Here is a 15,042-nt window from a genome sequence, read left to right as displayed (position 1 = left end):
TCTTTTTCTGAAATTCTCATTAACAAACTTTTTTACCTAGGGGTGCCGTGAAAAATATTGTGATACTGTAGGGTGCCGTGATTGGAAAAGTTTGGGAACACCTGCACTTACTGGTGCCGTTTGCATAAACTATTCCAGGAGTTTCGGTGTCCAATTTGGCTTGGATGATGCAGCAGTGTCTCTGTCCCGTGGGAAGTTACATGCGCTACTCTGATTGGGTGTGGTATGACTCTTAGAGGGCGGGATGTATTAAAATACATCGCCGCGATGCCAGTGCATATGTACTAACGTATGCGGCTGGCATCGCGGTGCGGTAACGGAGACCCCCCGCGATACCTGTACTGTGTGCGGGGGCACTCCGTCGCCTTCATGCCGGGGACAGCTAAGCAGGCTTTCCCTGGCGCCGCCTCCTCCCTGCAGCCGGAAGGATGTCCGGCTGCATTGTTAGGGGGAGGAAGGGCTTACCTTCCGGGGTCCAGGAGGACCTGCAGGAAGGTAAGGCCAAGGGAGGGGGAGAGGGGGGGTCGGCGAGGGCACGGGCACCGAAAACAAGCAAATAGGCTTTTATATGGTATCGCCACCCAAAGGGTGGAGATACCCTGGCCCGCGAAATCGGTGCGACTGGGTAATAGTACATGTGAAAATGCGGTAAACCGGTGGTTTTACCGCATTTTTCATTTTGATACATCTCACCCATACAGACAGGATTCCGACTGTCAATATTCCGAAATCGGAATCCCGATTTGTAGTGACTCCGAAAGGGGTCGAGTGCTAAGAAGCCCCCTTGCGGGCTCTGTGGCTCGCTGTGTTTGCCACAGGTTCTGCTCTCCATCTTGTGTGGATCATGGACACCCTCGAGGGAGAATAGCCCCTGTCAGTCTGGATTCCGATGTCCGATCTAATGATTGAGCGTCATCCGGCACCCACTCGGATCTCCTAAAACACTTGTGTGTCTACAGTGGGCGTTTCAGCCCAATAATAATGCTGAAGCTTCCTTTTAATTGAGAAGTTTCAACCTTACGTTGGCTGTGCTTGGCTTATTGGTGACACTAATTATAACATGCCCATAGCTGTTCACTTAGACTTCAAAAGATTTCATATGCTGTGAAAATTCTCCTTCATGACAGGACTAGCAATTTAGCAATTGCAGACCGCTTGCTGTAACTTTCTTTTTTTTTTTTTTCTTAGATTAATCATTTCAAAATAAATACAAAAACGAATGTGCTTTATGAATGGCAGTTGACCATTTGCTTTGAAATTCTGGAAAACTATCATTCAGATATTACCAGGTTTTGGTTTTTGTTCCAGCCCAATCTGACCTGTAGATGTATGGCCTGCTTTAGTCTGGAGGTGATTGGCTGCAATATGATTTATCTAACGCAACAAGTTTTGAATACTGACCTGCGAGCTGTGGTGATAAGCAGTCAGCTCTGCTCACAGCTCGCAAAAAATCATTGAATACTGCCCTTGTAGGTTTCTGGATAACTGTTGCTGCCGTGTCTTTCTACCAAGAACTGAAAGTATGGGAATGCGCGTGTAGGATGGGTCTGTTGCGGCAGTATTCAAGCTTGTTTGCTTGTTTGGTCTCACTTGGTCAATAGACCACCGTACCTGATCACACTTCTACCACACTCAAACATAAATGTCCCTAAAGCTTTTACCCTGCATTTCAATGTTGGATAATTTTTTGATGTTCCCAGGCAGATTCCTTTGACACAAAAAAAGCTTATTGAGTCAGCATTTCTACCCGGTAATGTGCATATCAACACTGGTATTTCCTCTGTATGAAAGGGTCATCATGGATCAAGATTACCAGGTCTTTGACCCTAGTAAAATCCAGGGTTAAGGTCCCTGACATTTTGAGTCAACCGTTCTCATAGAGACAAGATTTGTGTTGATCTGCAAATTGCCAATTAAAAGTCCTTGACCCGTTCTCACTGCAGGCAAATTCCCGGGTCTAGCATGTCGACCCGGAAATTTGCCTTTTAACACGTTTTTTTTTTGCAGTGTGACTGGGTCGCATACCTGGATCTCATACACTGGTAAAACCCTTCTTTTTACCCGTGTTTGAGATCCGGGTATGCAGACACGGGTTGACCCGTTCTCACAGCATAAAAACCTGTGTTAAAAGGCAAATTGCCGGGCAGAAATTCTTCACCCGGGAATTTGCCTAGCAGTGAGAACGGGGGTCCGTCCCTGCACGGTATAAATTTGGTTTTCTGTGTGATAGAAGTGGTCCTTCTTGACATAGTCTAGTGGGCAGCTCTACACTCAAGTACAATGGGAAGCCTATTGACTGACTAAATGCTGGCCATGGGTACACTCCAAGTAGTGATACACCCAAACTTTAAGCAAGCTCCTTTGTATCTTGTCCCATTATTTGCACTACATAGATAAAAGCCAACTGTGTGCTCTAGTAGAGTGCTCTCAATAACATAAAAGTAGCAAGTAGACAGTGTTTTAGTTTATTTATTAAGATATTTATATAGTGCACACATTCTGCAGCGCTTTACAGATAATATTTGAACATTCACATCCGTCCCTGGATAAGTGGAGCTTACAATCTATATTCCCAATGTACACACACATTCATTCTAGGGTTAATTTTTGTTGGGAGCCATTTAACCTACCAGCTTTTTTTTTGCTTTTTTAATTTGGGAGGAAACCGGAGTACCTATAGGAATCACATTCAAGCACCTGGGAGAATATACGAACTCCGCACAGTTGGGGGCCATATTGGGAATCGAACCCATGACTTCAGTGCTGTGAGCAACAGGCTGACTTTCCCAAGAAGGGTAATCTCTGTATTGGCTGTACCTAGGTGGACTGGAATCCTTTCCGACAAGCTAGCTTCCTTTTATTGCCATATTTGTTTTATGTACTGGGTTACAGGTGACTACTGCTATAAATAAATCATACTGTGAAATAGGCGTTGAGTTTGTCACCTGGCTTGCTTTTTATTTTACCAAAAAAATGACAGCTGGTACCTGGGGGTTTTGTAGAATTGCAGAACCCTTTTGCAAACTTCCATCCTCCAGTATATGAAAACGATTATTTATAATTTTCCTGGCTAATAATGGCAATTCCGTAACATTTATAATGTCTCTACAATCCTATATTATACTAGCACATCAGCAGATCCTTCTCACTGATGTACTCTATGCTCCCCCCCCCCCCCCCCCCACACACACACACACACCAGTTTTAGCACCTCTAACAACATAAGGGAAGTGCTAATTGCTTGCTTTGGGGTGCAATTTAATATTGGTCTCTGCTGAGAAATCTAGTGCATAATGGTCTGTGTATTAATAATTTGCAATTTTATAAAAAGCAGTCCCCCCCTCCCCCGAATTCTCACCGAGCGCTCGTCATCTTCTCACCATTTTACCTTCCTCCACTCACTTCCTCTAACCAAGTGCCCAGGAGAGTGAAATAGAAGAGGAGAGATTTTTCCCTTGTACCCCCCTCCCTTGCAAACCATTCAAACAGGAAATTAACTTGACAAAATGAGAACGCTAAAGAAAAATAGAGCTTCATTTAAAAAATTGCCAAGGATGGGCCATGTATTGTATTTTATTTAGAAATTGCTTGACATAAGCCACTTCATTTAAATGCTTTTGATTTTTTTGTTTGTTATTAACTCGAGACCCAAAACAGTGAAAATAATTACAGGAGGCGCCTGTCCGCCATATATTTCGATGATTTAATTTTCACTTAAGGAAATTATTGAAAATCCATGTCTTTTATTTATGTATGAGCTACGGTTGCAATTCACAGATTTTTTTTTTTTTTTTTTTTTCCTTGTTTGATTTTTTTTTTTTTTTATATAACATTTAGTGGTTGCAGTTTGGGAAATTCATTGCATCCCGTACGCCGGCTCCAGACATTCCACGTTCATAATATATAAATTGTTTATGCGACCACGTTTTATTTTGCCGTCAATATTGTGACTGCATATGTTATAAAGCAGAATGTCTTTAACGGTTCTAGGTTGTGTTTTTAGTGCTAACCGTAACATTTTAAGAGTTTGCAATCCAGTCTTAAAGCAACAGGACGCACTGTTCTGTTTTACAGCCTACGTTAAAGCTGGGCTGCTCTATAAGACGATCTATCTCAAGTGGATTTTAGACTATGGGATTCCATGGCGGCCATAAACCGTACAGCTGTGGTTTTATTCTGCTGCTGTTAATTTGAATTATTATTATTTTTTTAAATGAAGACAAGGTGCTGTTAGTCACAGCATTATTACAAAATACAAATACTTTTTGTTTATAATATATAAAAAATAAACAAATCTAAAATGTTTTATACTAGCCACTCTGGTTAGGCGCAATGCTAGCTCACTTGTCCGGCATGATGTGCAGTGTACACAAAAAAACGTATATGGAGGTGCCAGTTTGCACATTTTGTATGCACCTTAACAAACAAATGGGCTATTTGAGGAGATGTAAAATGGCACATATGTGTATATGTGTAAAGGTGTCCATACACAATACAAATATTGTATACAATATGGACTAGATTGCATCAGATTGCATAGGCTATGAGATGAGATCTAGTACAAAAAGTATGTGCAGCGTTATACTTTTTGAGCTGTGCGATGGGAGCGCGCATCTCATCACACATAACAATTGTACAGTGTATGGGCACCTTTAGGGAATTTAGATTGCAAGCTCTGTAAAGCGCTGCAGAATGTGCGCTATATAAATAACTGGTAATAGTGGCCTATCTCCCACACATTTATTGCCTCCAATTTAATCTACATACATACATACATACATACATACATACATACATACATACATACATACATACATACCAGTACAGTATTGGACCTGACCAGTATAATGTGTGAAAGCCATACTTTCCGCACGTTTTTGCATTCTATAGATAGTTACGGCATATTTTGCACTGTAGCAATGTGTATGGCTTTAAAGGTGCCCATACACGTTACAATTATTGTATACAACATATTGTATAGAATATCACATCTCTGTTTTGCGATGAGATCTAGTACCAAAAGTATGTGCTACACATACTTTTGGTACTAGATCCCATCTCATCGCAAAACCGAGATGCGATATTGTATACAATAATTGTAATGTGTATGGGCACCTTTTTATGCTTCTGTAGCCCATACAATTTCATGTGTGGTGTACTGTTCAGTGAGCGGCCATATAATTTCTGTGTACCACTCCCATGCAATACCCCTTTTCCACTAGTAAAAATAACCCAGGATTTTTCGCGGGACCTTCATCAATTTTTTTTTTTTTGCTAGTGGAGACTAGTAACAACCCAGGTCCGGTTCACTGCAATGTAAAGCCACCCCTGGAAGGTTCTCCCATCTCCCAGCCCTGCTTTCCTATGATGTCACCCAACCAGCATTATGCTCGGTTGGGAGACTAGTGGGAAAGGGCTAGCAAGCCAAGTCGCACCTAGGTCCAAAATCCCAGGTGGGACCCAGCCTGCCTAGTGGAAAATGGGTAAGTTGAGTATGCCGTCATGCACTTATTCTTAGCAACCGGTTTGCAAACTCTCATACCGCTGCTGTGACCGCCAGCAATCATTGCAAAGATTCGAGAGAGTGGAAGTGGAAAGATAAATTACCAACCAATCAGCTCCTGTCGTGTTTTTTTAAACACGGCAAGCAACATAACCTGTGGGAGCTAATTTAGCTGGCACTTTAGCTCTCTCCATTTACTTTCCAAGGTTTTATTCTTAACTATTGTGCTTTAAATGAGGGTTTGCCTTTCTGTTCTGGTACAGGGTCAGACATTCTACATCAGTATTAATATTGGCACTTATGTAATATCTGGGCTCCCGTTTTTCTTATGAGACCGCGTCCCCTCGCAGGGCTCGCTGCGCTCGCCACGCTTCGGGCACGGTGGCTCACTGCGCTCGCCACACTATATAAAATCAACTCCATGCGTAGTTGGATAGTAGGGGTATGAAAAAATGGGGTGCATTTAACATGGGAGCCCAGATAATACATAAGTACCTTAATATTTTATTGTCCCCATAAATCGGATTGAATACATCAGCTGTCATGTCAAAACTCCATCATTGTCTACACGATGAATGTTGACATGTTAGAATCACAACACATCCCAGATGGACCAGCAGTAGCGTGCATGCTCATGGCGGCACCAGTGAATTCTCCCAGGTCCTGGTGGTCTTTTGACCGGTGCGTCTGTTCTAGAATTGAATAAACACTTAGAGGGATATTCAATCACTGGCGAGTATCTCCCGTTGGGGGAGATGGCCGCCGGGCCCTATTCAATGCTGTCTTACTCAACAGCATTGAGCAGGGGATCTCTCAGAACGAGCCCAACTTTACAAGCAGGAAATTGCCGAGCTCACGGCCGCAGCTTGACTATTTCCGGCCACCGCCTGCGGCAGGTGGGACATTGAATCCCGCCTGCTTGTTCTCGGTCGAGCTGACGAGAACGGGACTGGGTCATGGCTGTCGAGCCAGCTCGACAGCCATGACACGCAGATTGAATACCCCCCTTATTGCTTTGCTTCCATGTTTCAGAAAATATTTTTATTTTATTTTATTCGGTGTTTTTCATGTGCGTCATTTCATTTAAAAAAAAAAATCCAGCTTGTTCTAAAATAGACTCTGTGTGTTGGGGCCTGTGTACGATGCTGTCACTCTGCAGCAAGCAGGATTTGCATCTCCAGATCATTGTTCTAAAATAGTGCATAAACATACACCAGATGTGCTCTGTACAAAGTCTTTGGAAGAAATTCTCCGGGGAGATGTAGTTGACTTCACTTATTTATGTTGCATTCCATGATGGAATATAATCTCACTAAATTTTTACTTTGCAGAGTAAAAAAGAAACCTTTTAACTGTGTCATATCTGACCTGTTTGGCGTGTGTTGCCGGTATTAAAAAGTTATTGTCCATTCTGTTGCTAGAAGTTCCAGCATACTATACAGGTTTAGCACCAATTATTCGGGCGCATCAGACTGCCGGGGTGAGTTAGGCTAAAGTAGATCTGAACTCCTCAGCATATGGGAAGGAGCTTGAGTTAGTCTTTGAGAGGATTGGGCAATTTAGCAGTCATGTACCAGTGGCACTGTTACTGTACCACCAGCAGTCTGGTAAAACTGATGATCCAACATAGTGTTGGAACCAAAGGTGCCGATTATCTGTGTTGTACCAGTATGATGATGATCTACAGTTGGATGGAAATTACGGTTAGTTGAGGACCTTTATTCCACTAGTAGCTTTCAGTTCTTATCTGACTGTAATAATTGAGCACTATGGAATCTTTCCACAGCAAATTGTGTGTGTGGGTTAGCATTGCTGCCTTACAGCCCAGTAGTCAGGAGTACAATTTCTGACCAAGGTACCATCTTTGTGGAGTCTGTATGTTCTCCCTGTGCTTGGTTGTGTCTGCTTCTGTTGCTCAAGTGTCCTCCCACACACCACGAACATACTGGTAGGATAATGGCCTTCTAACAACAAAAGATAAACATCCAATGGGAGCATATCAAATCTTTCATGGATCCCCTGTTTGGGCATCTGAATAAATGGGCATCTATTGGAACACTTTTGTTTTTCTTCTCCTGGCAGCTTCTGGAGATGTGAAAAGACCATAGTTTGTAAAATGTTATCTAGATCTATAGCTTGCTTTTTAAATGGAGCTTTCTGGTGCATTTAACTATGGATGCAGATGTGCACGGAACATTTGAATTGTCCCCTTTAAAGTTTGTGTGTGTACTTGCCATAGAGAATACAGATTGTAAGCTCCTCTGGGGGCAGGGACAGATGTTGCTAATGATTGGATCTAGCCTTTGTGGCAAAGCTCTGCCACCAGAAACTAAATAGGGAGAAGATGGGAGCAGAACAAAGTGGGAATGGGTCATATTGGTGGCTCTTCATTATGTGAAATTGTAATGTTTTTAGTGTTCATCATAAATTCTATTGTCCTCAATCGGTAGAATCTACAACTTGCTGCACTTAGATCATGACTACGTGCTCAATTGTATTGGTTCTGTTAATAATTCTCAATTCGTAGTGACCACAATTTCAGATAAATGTGAACGAGAAGAATATAACGAATGAAAAACGAGCTAATCTCTTAACTGTGTGTTTCCTTCTTGCAGCTTACACGGAGGAGAATGTGGGAACCCTACACGAAAACGGGCATGGATTATCTGTGCAGATACGGAGGCGTAAAGCGGCCAGTGAACCATACTGGTCTTACTCAGGTACTGTACTGCTGAACCATAATATTGATGTAATAAAGTGCATGAGATTAACTTTTTTTTGTGGTTATTGCAAAAAAGCTTTTTGTGGTGTGGTTGCGCTATTAGCATTACAGACGTCCTAATTTAGTGATTTTTTTTATTTTTTTATTGTGATGTTATACTGTATTTGTTTTATAGAACCTCGGTAAATTAATTTCAATATTCTTTGTAGAAATATTTAATTGTTCCTTGTTTAACATGATGATTTCACTTCATTTTCCTGTGCCGTTCCATTGGTTGTTCATGTACAGGTCTGGGCAGATGACTCGTGGAGGAAAGGAGTTGGAATTTAGTTATGGATGTTTCTGTTCCACTGTTTTTGGTATTTGATTGATGTATTGCTTAAAATTTCCTTTAAAGCTAGTGGATTGGGTTGACTTGCGTTACAAGTGAAGCTCCCATTTTAGAAATGATTGTCGTATGTTTTTTAATTTGGGATTTTTTGGAATATTGTCTAAACACAAAATGAATGCATTTCATGTGCACCTTCTATACATAGCTTGAAGGAAACTTTAAACAGTAGTTAAAATGTACGTGAATTCATGTTTGTGTACGTTGTCACTGTCTCAGGTGCGCTAAAGGTTTTCACTTTTGGAATATTTGGAGCTTTGGATTTTTGAAATTGTACGTCATTCGGAGGAGCGTTTTCATTGTGTATTCCTGTGCATTTTAAACATCTTAACAGACCTTGGGCCAGATGCACGAAGATTCAAAAGTGCTGAAATGGAGAGTGATAAACAGCCAGCCAATTATCTCCTACCTGCCACGTCACATGCTGTGTTTGAAAAAAATGTCAGGCAGGAGCTGATTGGTTGTTTATCGCTCTCCATTTTATCAATTTTTGATGTTAAGAGCATCTGGCCCACTGACTGCTATACCCACTGTTCACCTGGATGACCGCAAAACCATCCAATCGGTCATTAAATTCTGAGAAATCGTAATTCCTAATTTTTCTGCATCATACAGTACTGATCATTTTTCTACCTAAAAAGTGAAGTACGGTAGATTTTGTTGCCTTGTGTAGAAATTTGTATTAGTTTTTCAATTAAGTCTTTGTACAGTAATTCTCAAACCATTGCTGATAAGGGTGTTTTTTTTTTTTTTCCTCTGGCGTCGGGTAAACAGTGCATGTAATCTTATACATTTGTCCAGTTCAATTTAATCATAATCTTCATCTTGAAATTAAATCTCAACTCCTTTCTCATGGATTCGTAAAAAAACTCCACACATCTGCAGTACACCACTGTTTCTGGCAGCCTCCGAATGGGTAAAACCAATAATATTGATCTGCCGGTGATATTTCATCCTTGTGTGTTTAGCATTTGACATCAATTCTCAGATCTAATGGGGGAAAAAGACAAAAGAATATCCTTCTCTATGAAATACTGGAGTGACCCATATCCATAATGGCTGTGATGTCTGTGTTACCATTTCTTGCTATTTGATGGTTGTTAAAGGGAAACTATTGTTTTGTTTTTTTTTTTTCTCTCCTCCGATTAATGTTTGTTTTTTGTTAACGCTTGAGTGAGCAAAAGAACAAGGTATTTTGCATACCTTGTAATACTAGATTTAGGAGACGTGCACTTCTCCTGCCTCCAAATTCACTGTGGTGAACCCTTGAAGTATTCTATTGTTTCAATGAACCCAACCACACACACACACACACGGCAATAGATAGACCGCTTAAGGCAAAATGTTTCGGGTTTTCATGGGTTAGGCTGCATGCGACCTCTTCCGGCGTTTGGCCATGTTAGTCCTTTAAAGCGCAAACATCTCTGAGATATGTGCAAAATAGCTGCTAAAAATGCCAGCATCGCTCAGATTTGTTATATAGATTCAAATAAAACAATATTTTTTTTCCTATATAAGGTAAACGTTATGGGTCATTATGATGAATAAAAATGTTTGCTTGGAAAATTTCACACCTATTTTTAGCAAATTCACTTGGAGTTCAAATGGTTAAACAATGCCTTCAATAAATGGTTTCACTTAATAGAAGGCTATGGGCTTCCTTAGGAAGGATCCAATCAAAAAGTGTCTGGATGTATCTCATCCAAAATCCAATGTACTACATCCTGTCCAGAGACTCTTCAAATCAGTTATACTGTATTCCAGGTACAGTTAGCCCGGTCAATCGCTGGGGGCTATAATTGTGTATGTGTATAACGCTGAGTAATTGCCGACCTGCATGCTGTATTTTTCAGTTGCAATGTTCTATTTTAGATTTGATTTTTAGATTTTAAACTGACATTTAACTCCAGTTAGTTCAGTTAAGGTTATTGCGGCTATTGTGGGGAAAGCAGACTGTTATCTGTGTTCTATTTCCAGATACGTTCCTACGCAAAGACATTCAAGTGGGAGATATCCTATTGTTCAGATGTCACAATAAAGCATTGAATTAATTTACAGAGCTTTTGGTTATTTAAAATGTAGATGTTAAGTTAAATAGGGTGAGTTAAACTGATTTAAAATAATGCAACTAATTCCTTATATTTAAAACCTATATACTTTAAATGTATTTTTTTTTATTGGTGGCATGTCTGCGAGACCTCCATATGGTGTGTGCGGGTTTTTGTGTTTTTTTCTGCTAACAATCAAGGCTGTTTTCCAATATATTTAAAATAGTTGCGTTCATTTGTCCTGGTCTAGGCCAACTCTGGCTACTAATTATCAAACTCTAGTAAAATCCCAATTAAGCCCAAGGTCAATTTAAAAAGCAAAGCAGGATTTGATGTTTTAAAGCATTTAAAGCTCAATGCGTCGTCCTCTCTGATGCTGTCCCTTTCCTACAGTATCGTATTATCTCCCTATACAGATTAACGGAACGTATCCGTGTATATTCTATACGTGATTATTGCAAGCTAGGAGGAACAATACAATGCTTTGCAGATCTCAAGGTTTGTAAACTGCAATTTGTTAGTACAAGAAAAAAACTTTGTAGTTTAAAGTGGTTCTAGGAGAATCTGAATGGTACCGGTCTTGTTTCGATTCTGTTTGTCATTTTCTTGTGCTGCTAAGTGAGGACCTCACTGATGACCGAGAAGCTTATTTCTCTTTTGTATACATTGAACATAGAACATCCCAGATATGTGGAAAGAAAAAATAACGTTACTTTTTCAAGTTTCACCCAACTGTAACACATTCCCCCATGGGCTGCTCTTCATTCATTAAGCTTATAAGTACAAGAGCAATTACCACTTTTTGGTGGTCATTAATAGCTGTTAAATCCTACAGTTCTTTAGGGAAGAGCTGCAAATTTACAGCCAACTGAAGATTGTGGAATCTGGATGGAACACATTGACTGTTAAATCTTCTTTCTGTCTTAAATTCTAAAGATTTAGATGTACTAACCTAGAATATCTCAAGTGCGTTGCACAACACAGCTTGTTGCATGTCCAGGTAGCGTCTAACAGTCCCAAGCACTACATGCGGATTCTACATCTTTCAAGCTGTTCCTATTGCACATTCACTAAATTGGTTGAAGCCCCCAAGTGGCTCACGCCACTCGCAAATGTGCTGAGATCTAGAAGTCCACCATGAAGGGCAGCTCTTATTGGAAAAGATGTGCGTTGCGGGCATATTTGGATTTCTACATGCATTCAGCATATACATGTAGAATGTACTGCATGCAATTTGATAAATCTGCTCTCAGTACTTGTGAAACAACCTATCACTTACTAAGTGCATACCGGCATTATTTATTAAAATTGCACACTTAGAAGCTCTTCCTTTGCGATAGGACTTCCAGATTTATGACCTTGGAGTCCTCGATCGCATGTGCCGCACTGCAATTAGATCCCTCTCAGTGAAGTCTTTGCAAAGAGGCCAAATTTTTCATAAAGGAAAGCAAAAGGTCCCAGAGCATGGTACGAATGGGGTCTGCTGCCAAAACTTGCACTATTAGTACATCTCGTTCTCTTACTCATTAAACAGTTGCTGCAGTTGTAGTTTTTACTTTAGCAACCTTTCAATGTGAAGCTGCTTGTGATAGTCTGGGTTTTGTTTTATATAGTGTACAATGAAACCGGTATAACGCTGTATACAGTTAACTGAATGGGGCCTTTTCTGTGTACCGCACTGCAAATTGACATCTGGCAATTAATATGTACTCATACTCTATGGCTTGAACTTGACTCCCATATTAATAGATTTCAGTTTCATTGTTACGCCTTCCAGTGTTCCGAGCTAACCAAGAGAATTTCGGGAACTTCCTTTAGTCTGTGTGGGCACACCGCTTTACCCAAAGACCTGAGTCTTTGCATCTCCGCTTGTGTATTAATTGAATGTGCATATATTTAGAGTGTGGTATACAGTCTCGACATTCAGATGGTCCGCACTGCCGCTATGTCAACATGGTCGTAATGTTGGCTTTGGGCATATCAACCTTGATTTAGGGTGAGGGCTTAAATGCGGCAAAAATTGGCAACGCTGATGTGTACGGTCAACATGCTGTAGACTACGTTCCATCTACACCAGAATAATAAAGCTGTAATTATTAGTGCTTATTTACAAATGTTTCTTATCCTGAATCACAAACTCCCTTGTTTCAATCTAGTTCAGTGATGGCTAACCTTGACACTCCAGCTGTTGTTGACCTACACATCCCAGCATGCCCTGCATCAGTTTTATTATTAGGCCATGCTAAAACAGATGCAGGGCATTCTGGGATGTGTAGTTCAACAACAGCTGGAGGGCCAAGGTTAGCCATCACTGGTCTAGTCTATGGGATCAGTTCTCCAATGGTCATGGTTTGCAGCATGTTATGCCCCTGAATGTGGTGGTAATCGCTGAGCCCCGTTACATTGCCGGGATGGGTATTGTTGTAGGATGAAGGTGATCCGTGCACAAGCATGTAGACTCTTCCCGGTTTTGCTCTGCAGCTCAGCATATTCTTGCTTTTCCCGTGGTTCTTTGATTCTACCCTGAACAAGGTTGCTCATTGGAATGTAAGAGTCTCTAGCGGGTCATGTTTTATACATATAGATTTAATTGTGCTGTATGTGCTTCAGACATCCGTGTTCTGCAAGACTATGCAGAACACATTTCTCTGGTCTCTAGGTAAAGGCTTGCCTGCGATAGCTGTCAGGGAGCATGAAATCAGATGTTATATCTACATCACTGTGTAAAATATATATATAGATTATTAGTAAAGTAGTGGATTGAATATTCTAGCGATCAAGCCATGGGTTTACCCTAATGGTACACACACTGTTACAGGTATCAGACACCCAGTTCCATCAACTTAAGTCACACGATCACCTGGTAAAAAATTTAACTAAGGGGCACTCAATTAGGCTGGGTTCAGACTATGCGATATATCTTTCATACAGCTGTCAAACGATATATCGGCGGGTGTGTACTGCCGTAACGTCTGCGAATGACTAACTTAGTTTGGACACATTGGGTCGGCACGGTGGCTGATGTGTACAAGCTGCCTGCCGCCAGATCGATTCTGAATCATCTGGAACTGCCGACCATGATCTCTTAACTGTCTGGGCAGATTGAAATCCGTTTTCCCAATAAACTGTGGGTACTGGCGCTATTCCTGCGAAATGGTCACTAGATTTAAAACACCAATTAGTCCTAAATTCAAACCTACAAACTCTGCCAATTCTACCCCTTTCACATCGAACCTTGGACCCGGGTTTTTTTATGTGTTAACCCGGGTTCAATGTGAAAGCGTTTGGACACTGGATCAAGATCCCGGGTCTGACCCCATTTTGCAATCGAAGAAGGGTATTACAGTCCAGGTTTTAAGCATAGCTTGAGTCCAGATGACTAAATCCAATTAGCTGCTGTACTAAATTATGCACGCTGGGCAAAATGTATTTAGCCTCAATGAGATAAAGTAGAGGGTGATAAAGGACCAACAAATCTGATAACTGTTTTGTTACAGGGTGAAAGTGAGAAATGACAGTTGTGAGCTGATTTGCTGATACTTTATCACGCTCTACTTGATCTCATGTTAATGCTTAATACTTTTGGCCCACTGTGTGTGATGCCCTGCCGTATATCGCTGGGCTTAAATCCTCTGTGCTCAAGCACAGATACATTTATAATCTGGACTGCATGAGACCAATTACCACTTTAAATCCATTGACTGTTGCTGCTGAATTGCGCTGGTTCCCGCAAATTGCAGCCTTTTCTGTTTGGCCCTTAAAAGAGAGTGGTATCGATCCTTGGCGAGAGAGCGAAAGTACCGACCAATCCGATCCAACTACGTTTTGAAAAGTACCAATCAGCAGTCATTTTACTGACTTTTACCTCTCCACTTTATCTCTCTCCCACAGTTTACATCTTTGTTTTACAGATGTATCCCCCCCCCCTTAAAAATACCCATGTTAGAATAACTGTTACATTAAAGGCCTGTATTGGGAAAAGCCACTTTTGATGAGCATTTAAAATATTCCTAATATAAAATTTTGACTGTTATTGCCGTCTGATTTACAGTTCCTTTTGCATTCTTAATTAAATTTATCCATCTTTAGCTTGCGCGCTCAGACTGCCAGCCAGGTCTATATGATCTTTGTCAACTCTGCATTTTTTTTTTCTCTCCCTGCACCTTGGCATAATTCTGCCACATCCAGCACTTTTCAGCACTGGCGATGGTGTGCAAATAATTTTATTCCTGATGTGAATTAGATCTGGATATTGAATCTCATTGGTAATTATAGAGGAGCTTCCTAGCCTCAGTGTTTATGTATATTCAGATCATTTTAATATTTATGTTGCGTAACTGAGCCAGATAGTATTGATGGGGGCTCTGAGAATTAAATGGTA

General features: G+C 40.9%; 1 protein-coding gene across 3 annotated transcripts in view; it reads left to right on the top strand.

Moving 5' to 3' along the window:
• Positions 1–15,042, top strand: part of PTPRG (protein tyrosine phosphatase receptor type G) — a 407,379-nt gene that overhangs the window by 64,839 nt on the left and 327,498 nt on the right. For all 3 annotated transcript variants that reach the window (XM_083156071.1, XM_083156070.1, XM_083156072.1), the window contains exon 2: positions 8,119–8,223. In XM_083156071.1, the coding sequence (XP_083012197.1) occupies positions 8,119–8,223 (105 nt within the window). The remainder of the gene's footprint in view (positions 1–8,118; positions 8,224–15,042) is intronic.

This window comes from Crinia signifera, chromosome 8, assembly GCF_055691185.1.
Source record: "Crinia signifera chromosome 8, ASM5569118v1, whole genome shotgun sequence".
Classification (NCBI taxonomy): domain Eukaryota; kingdom Metazoa; phylum Chordata; class Amphibia; order Anura; family Myobatrachidae; genus Crinia; species Crinia signifera.
The sequence above is the reverse complement of the archived record's forward strand: the minus strand, read 5'-3'. Positions and strand labels throughout refer to the sequence as shown.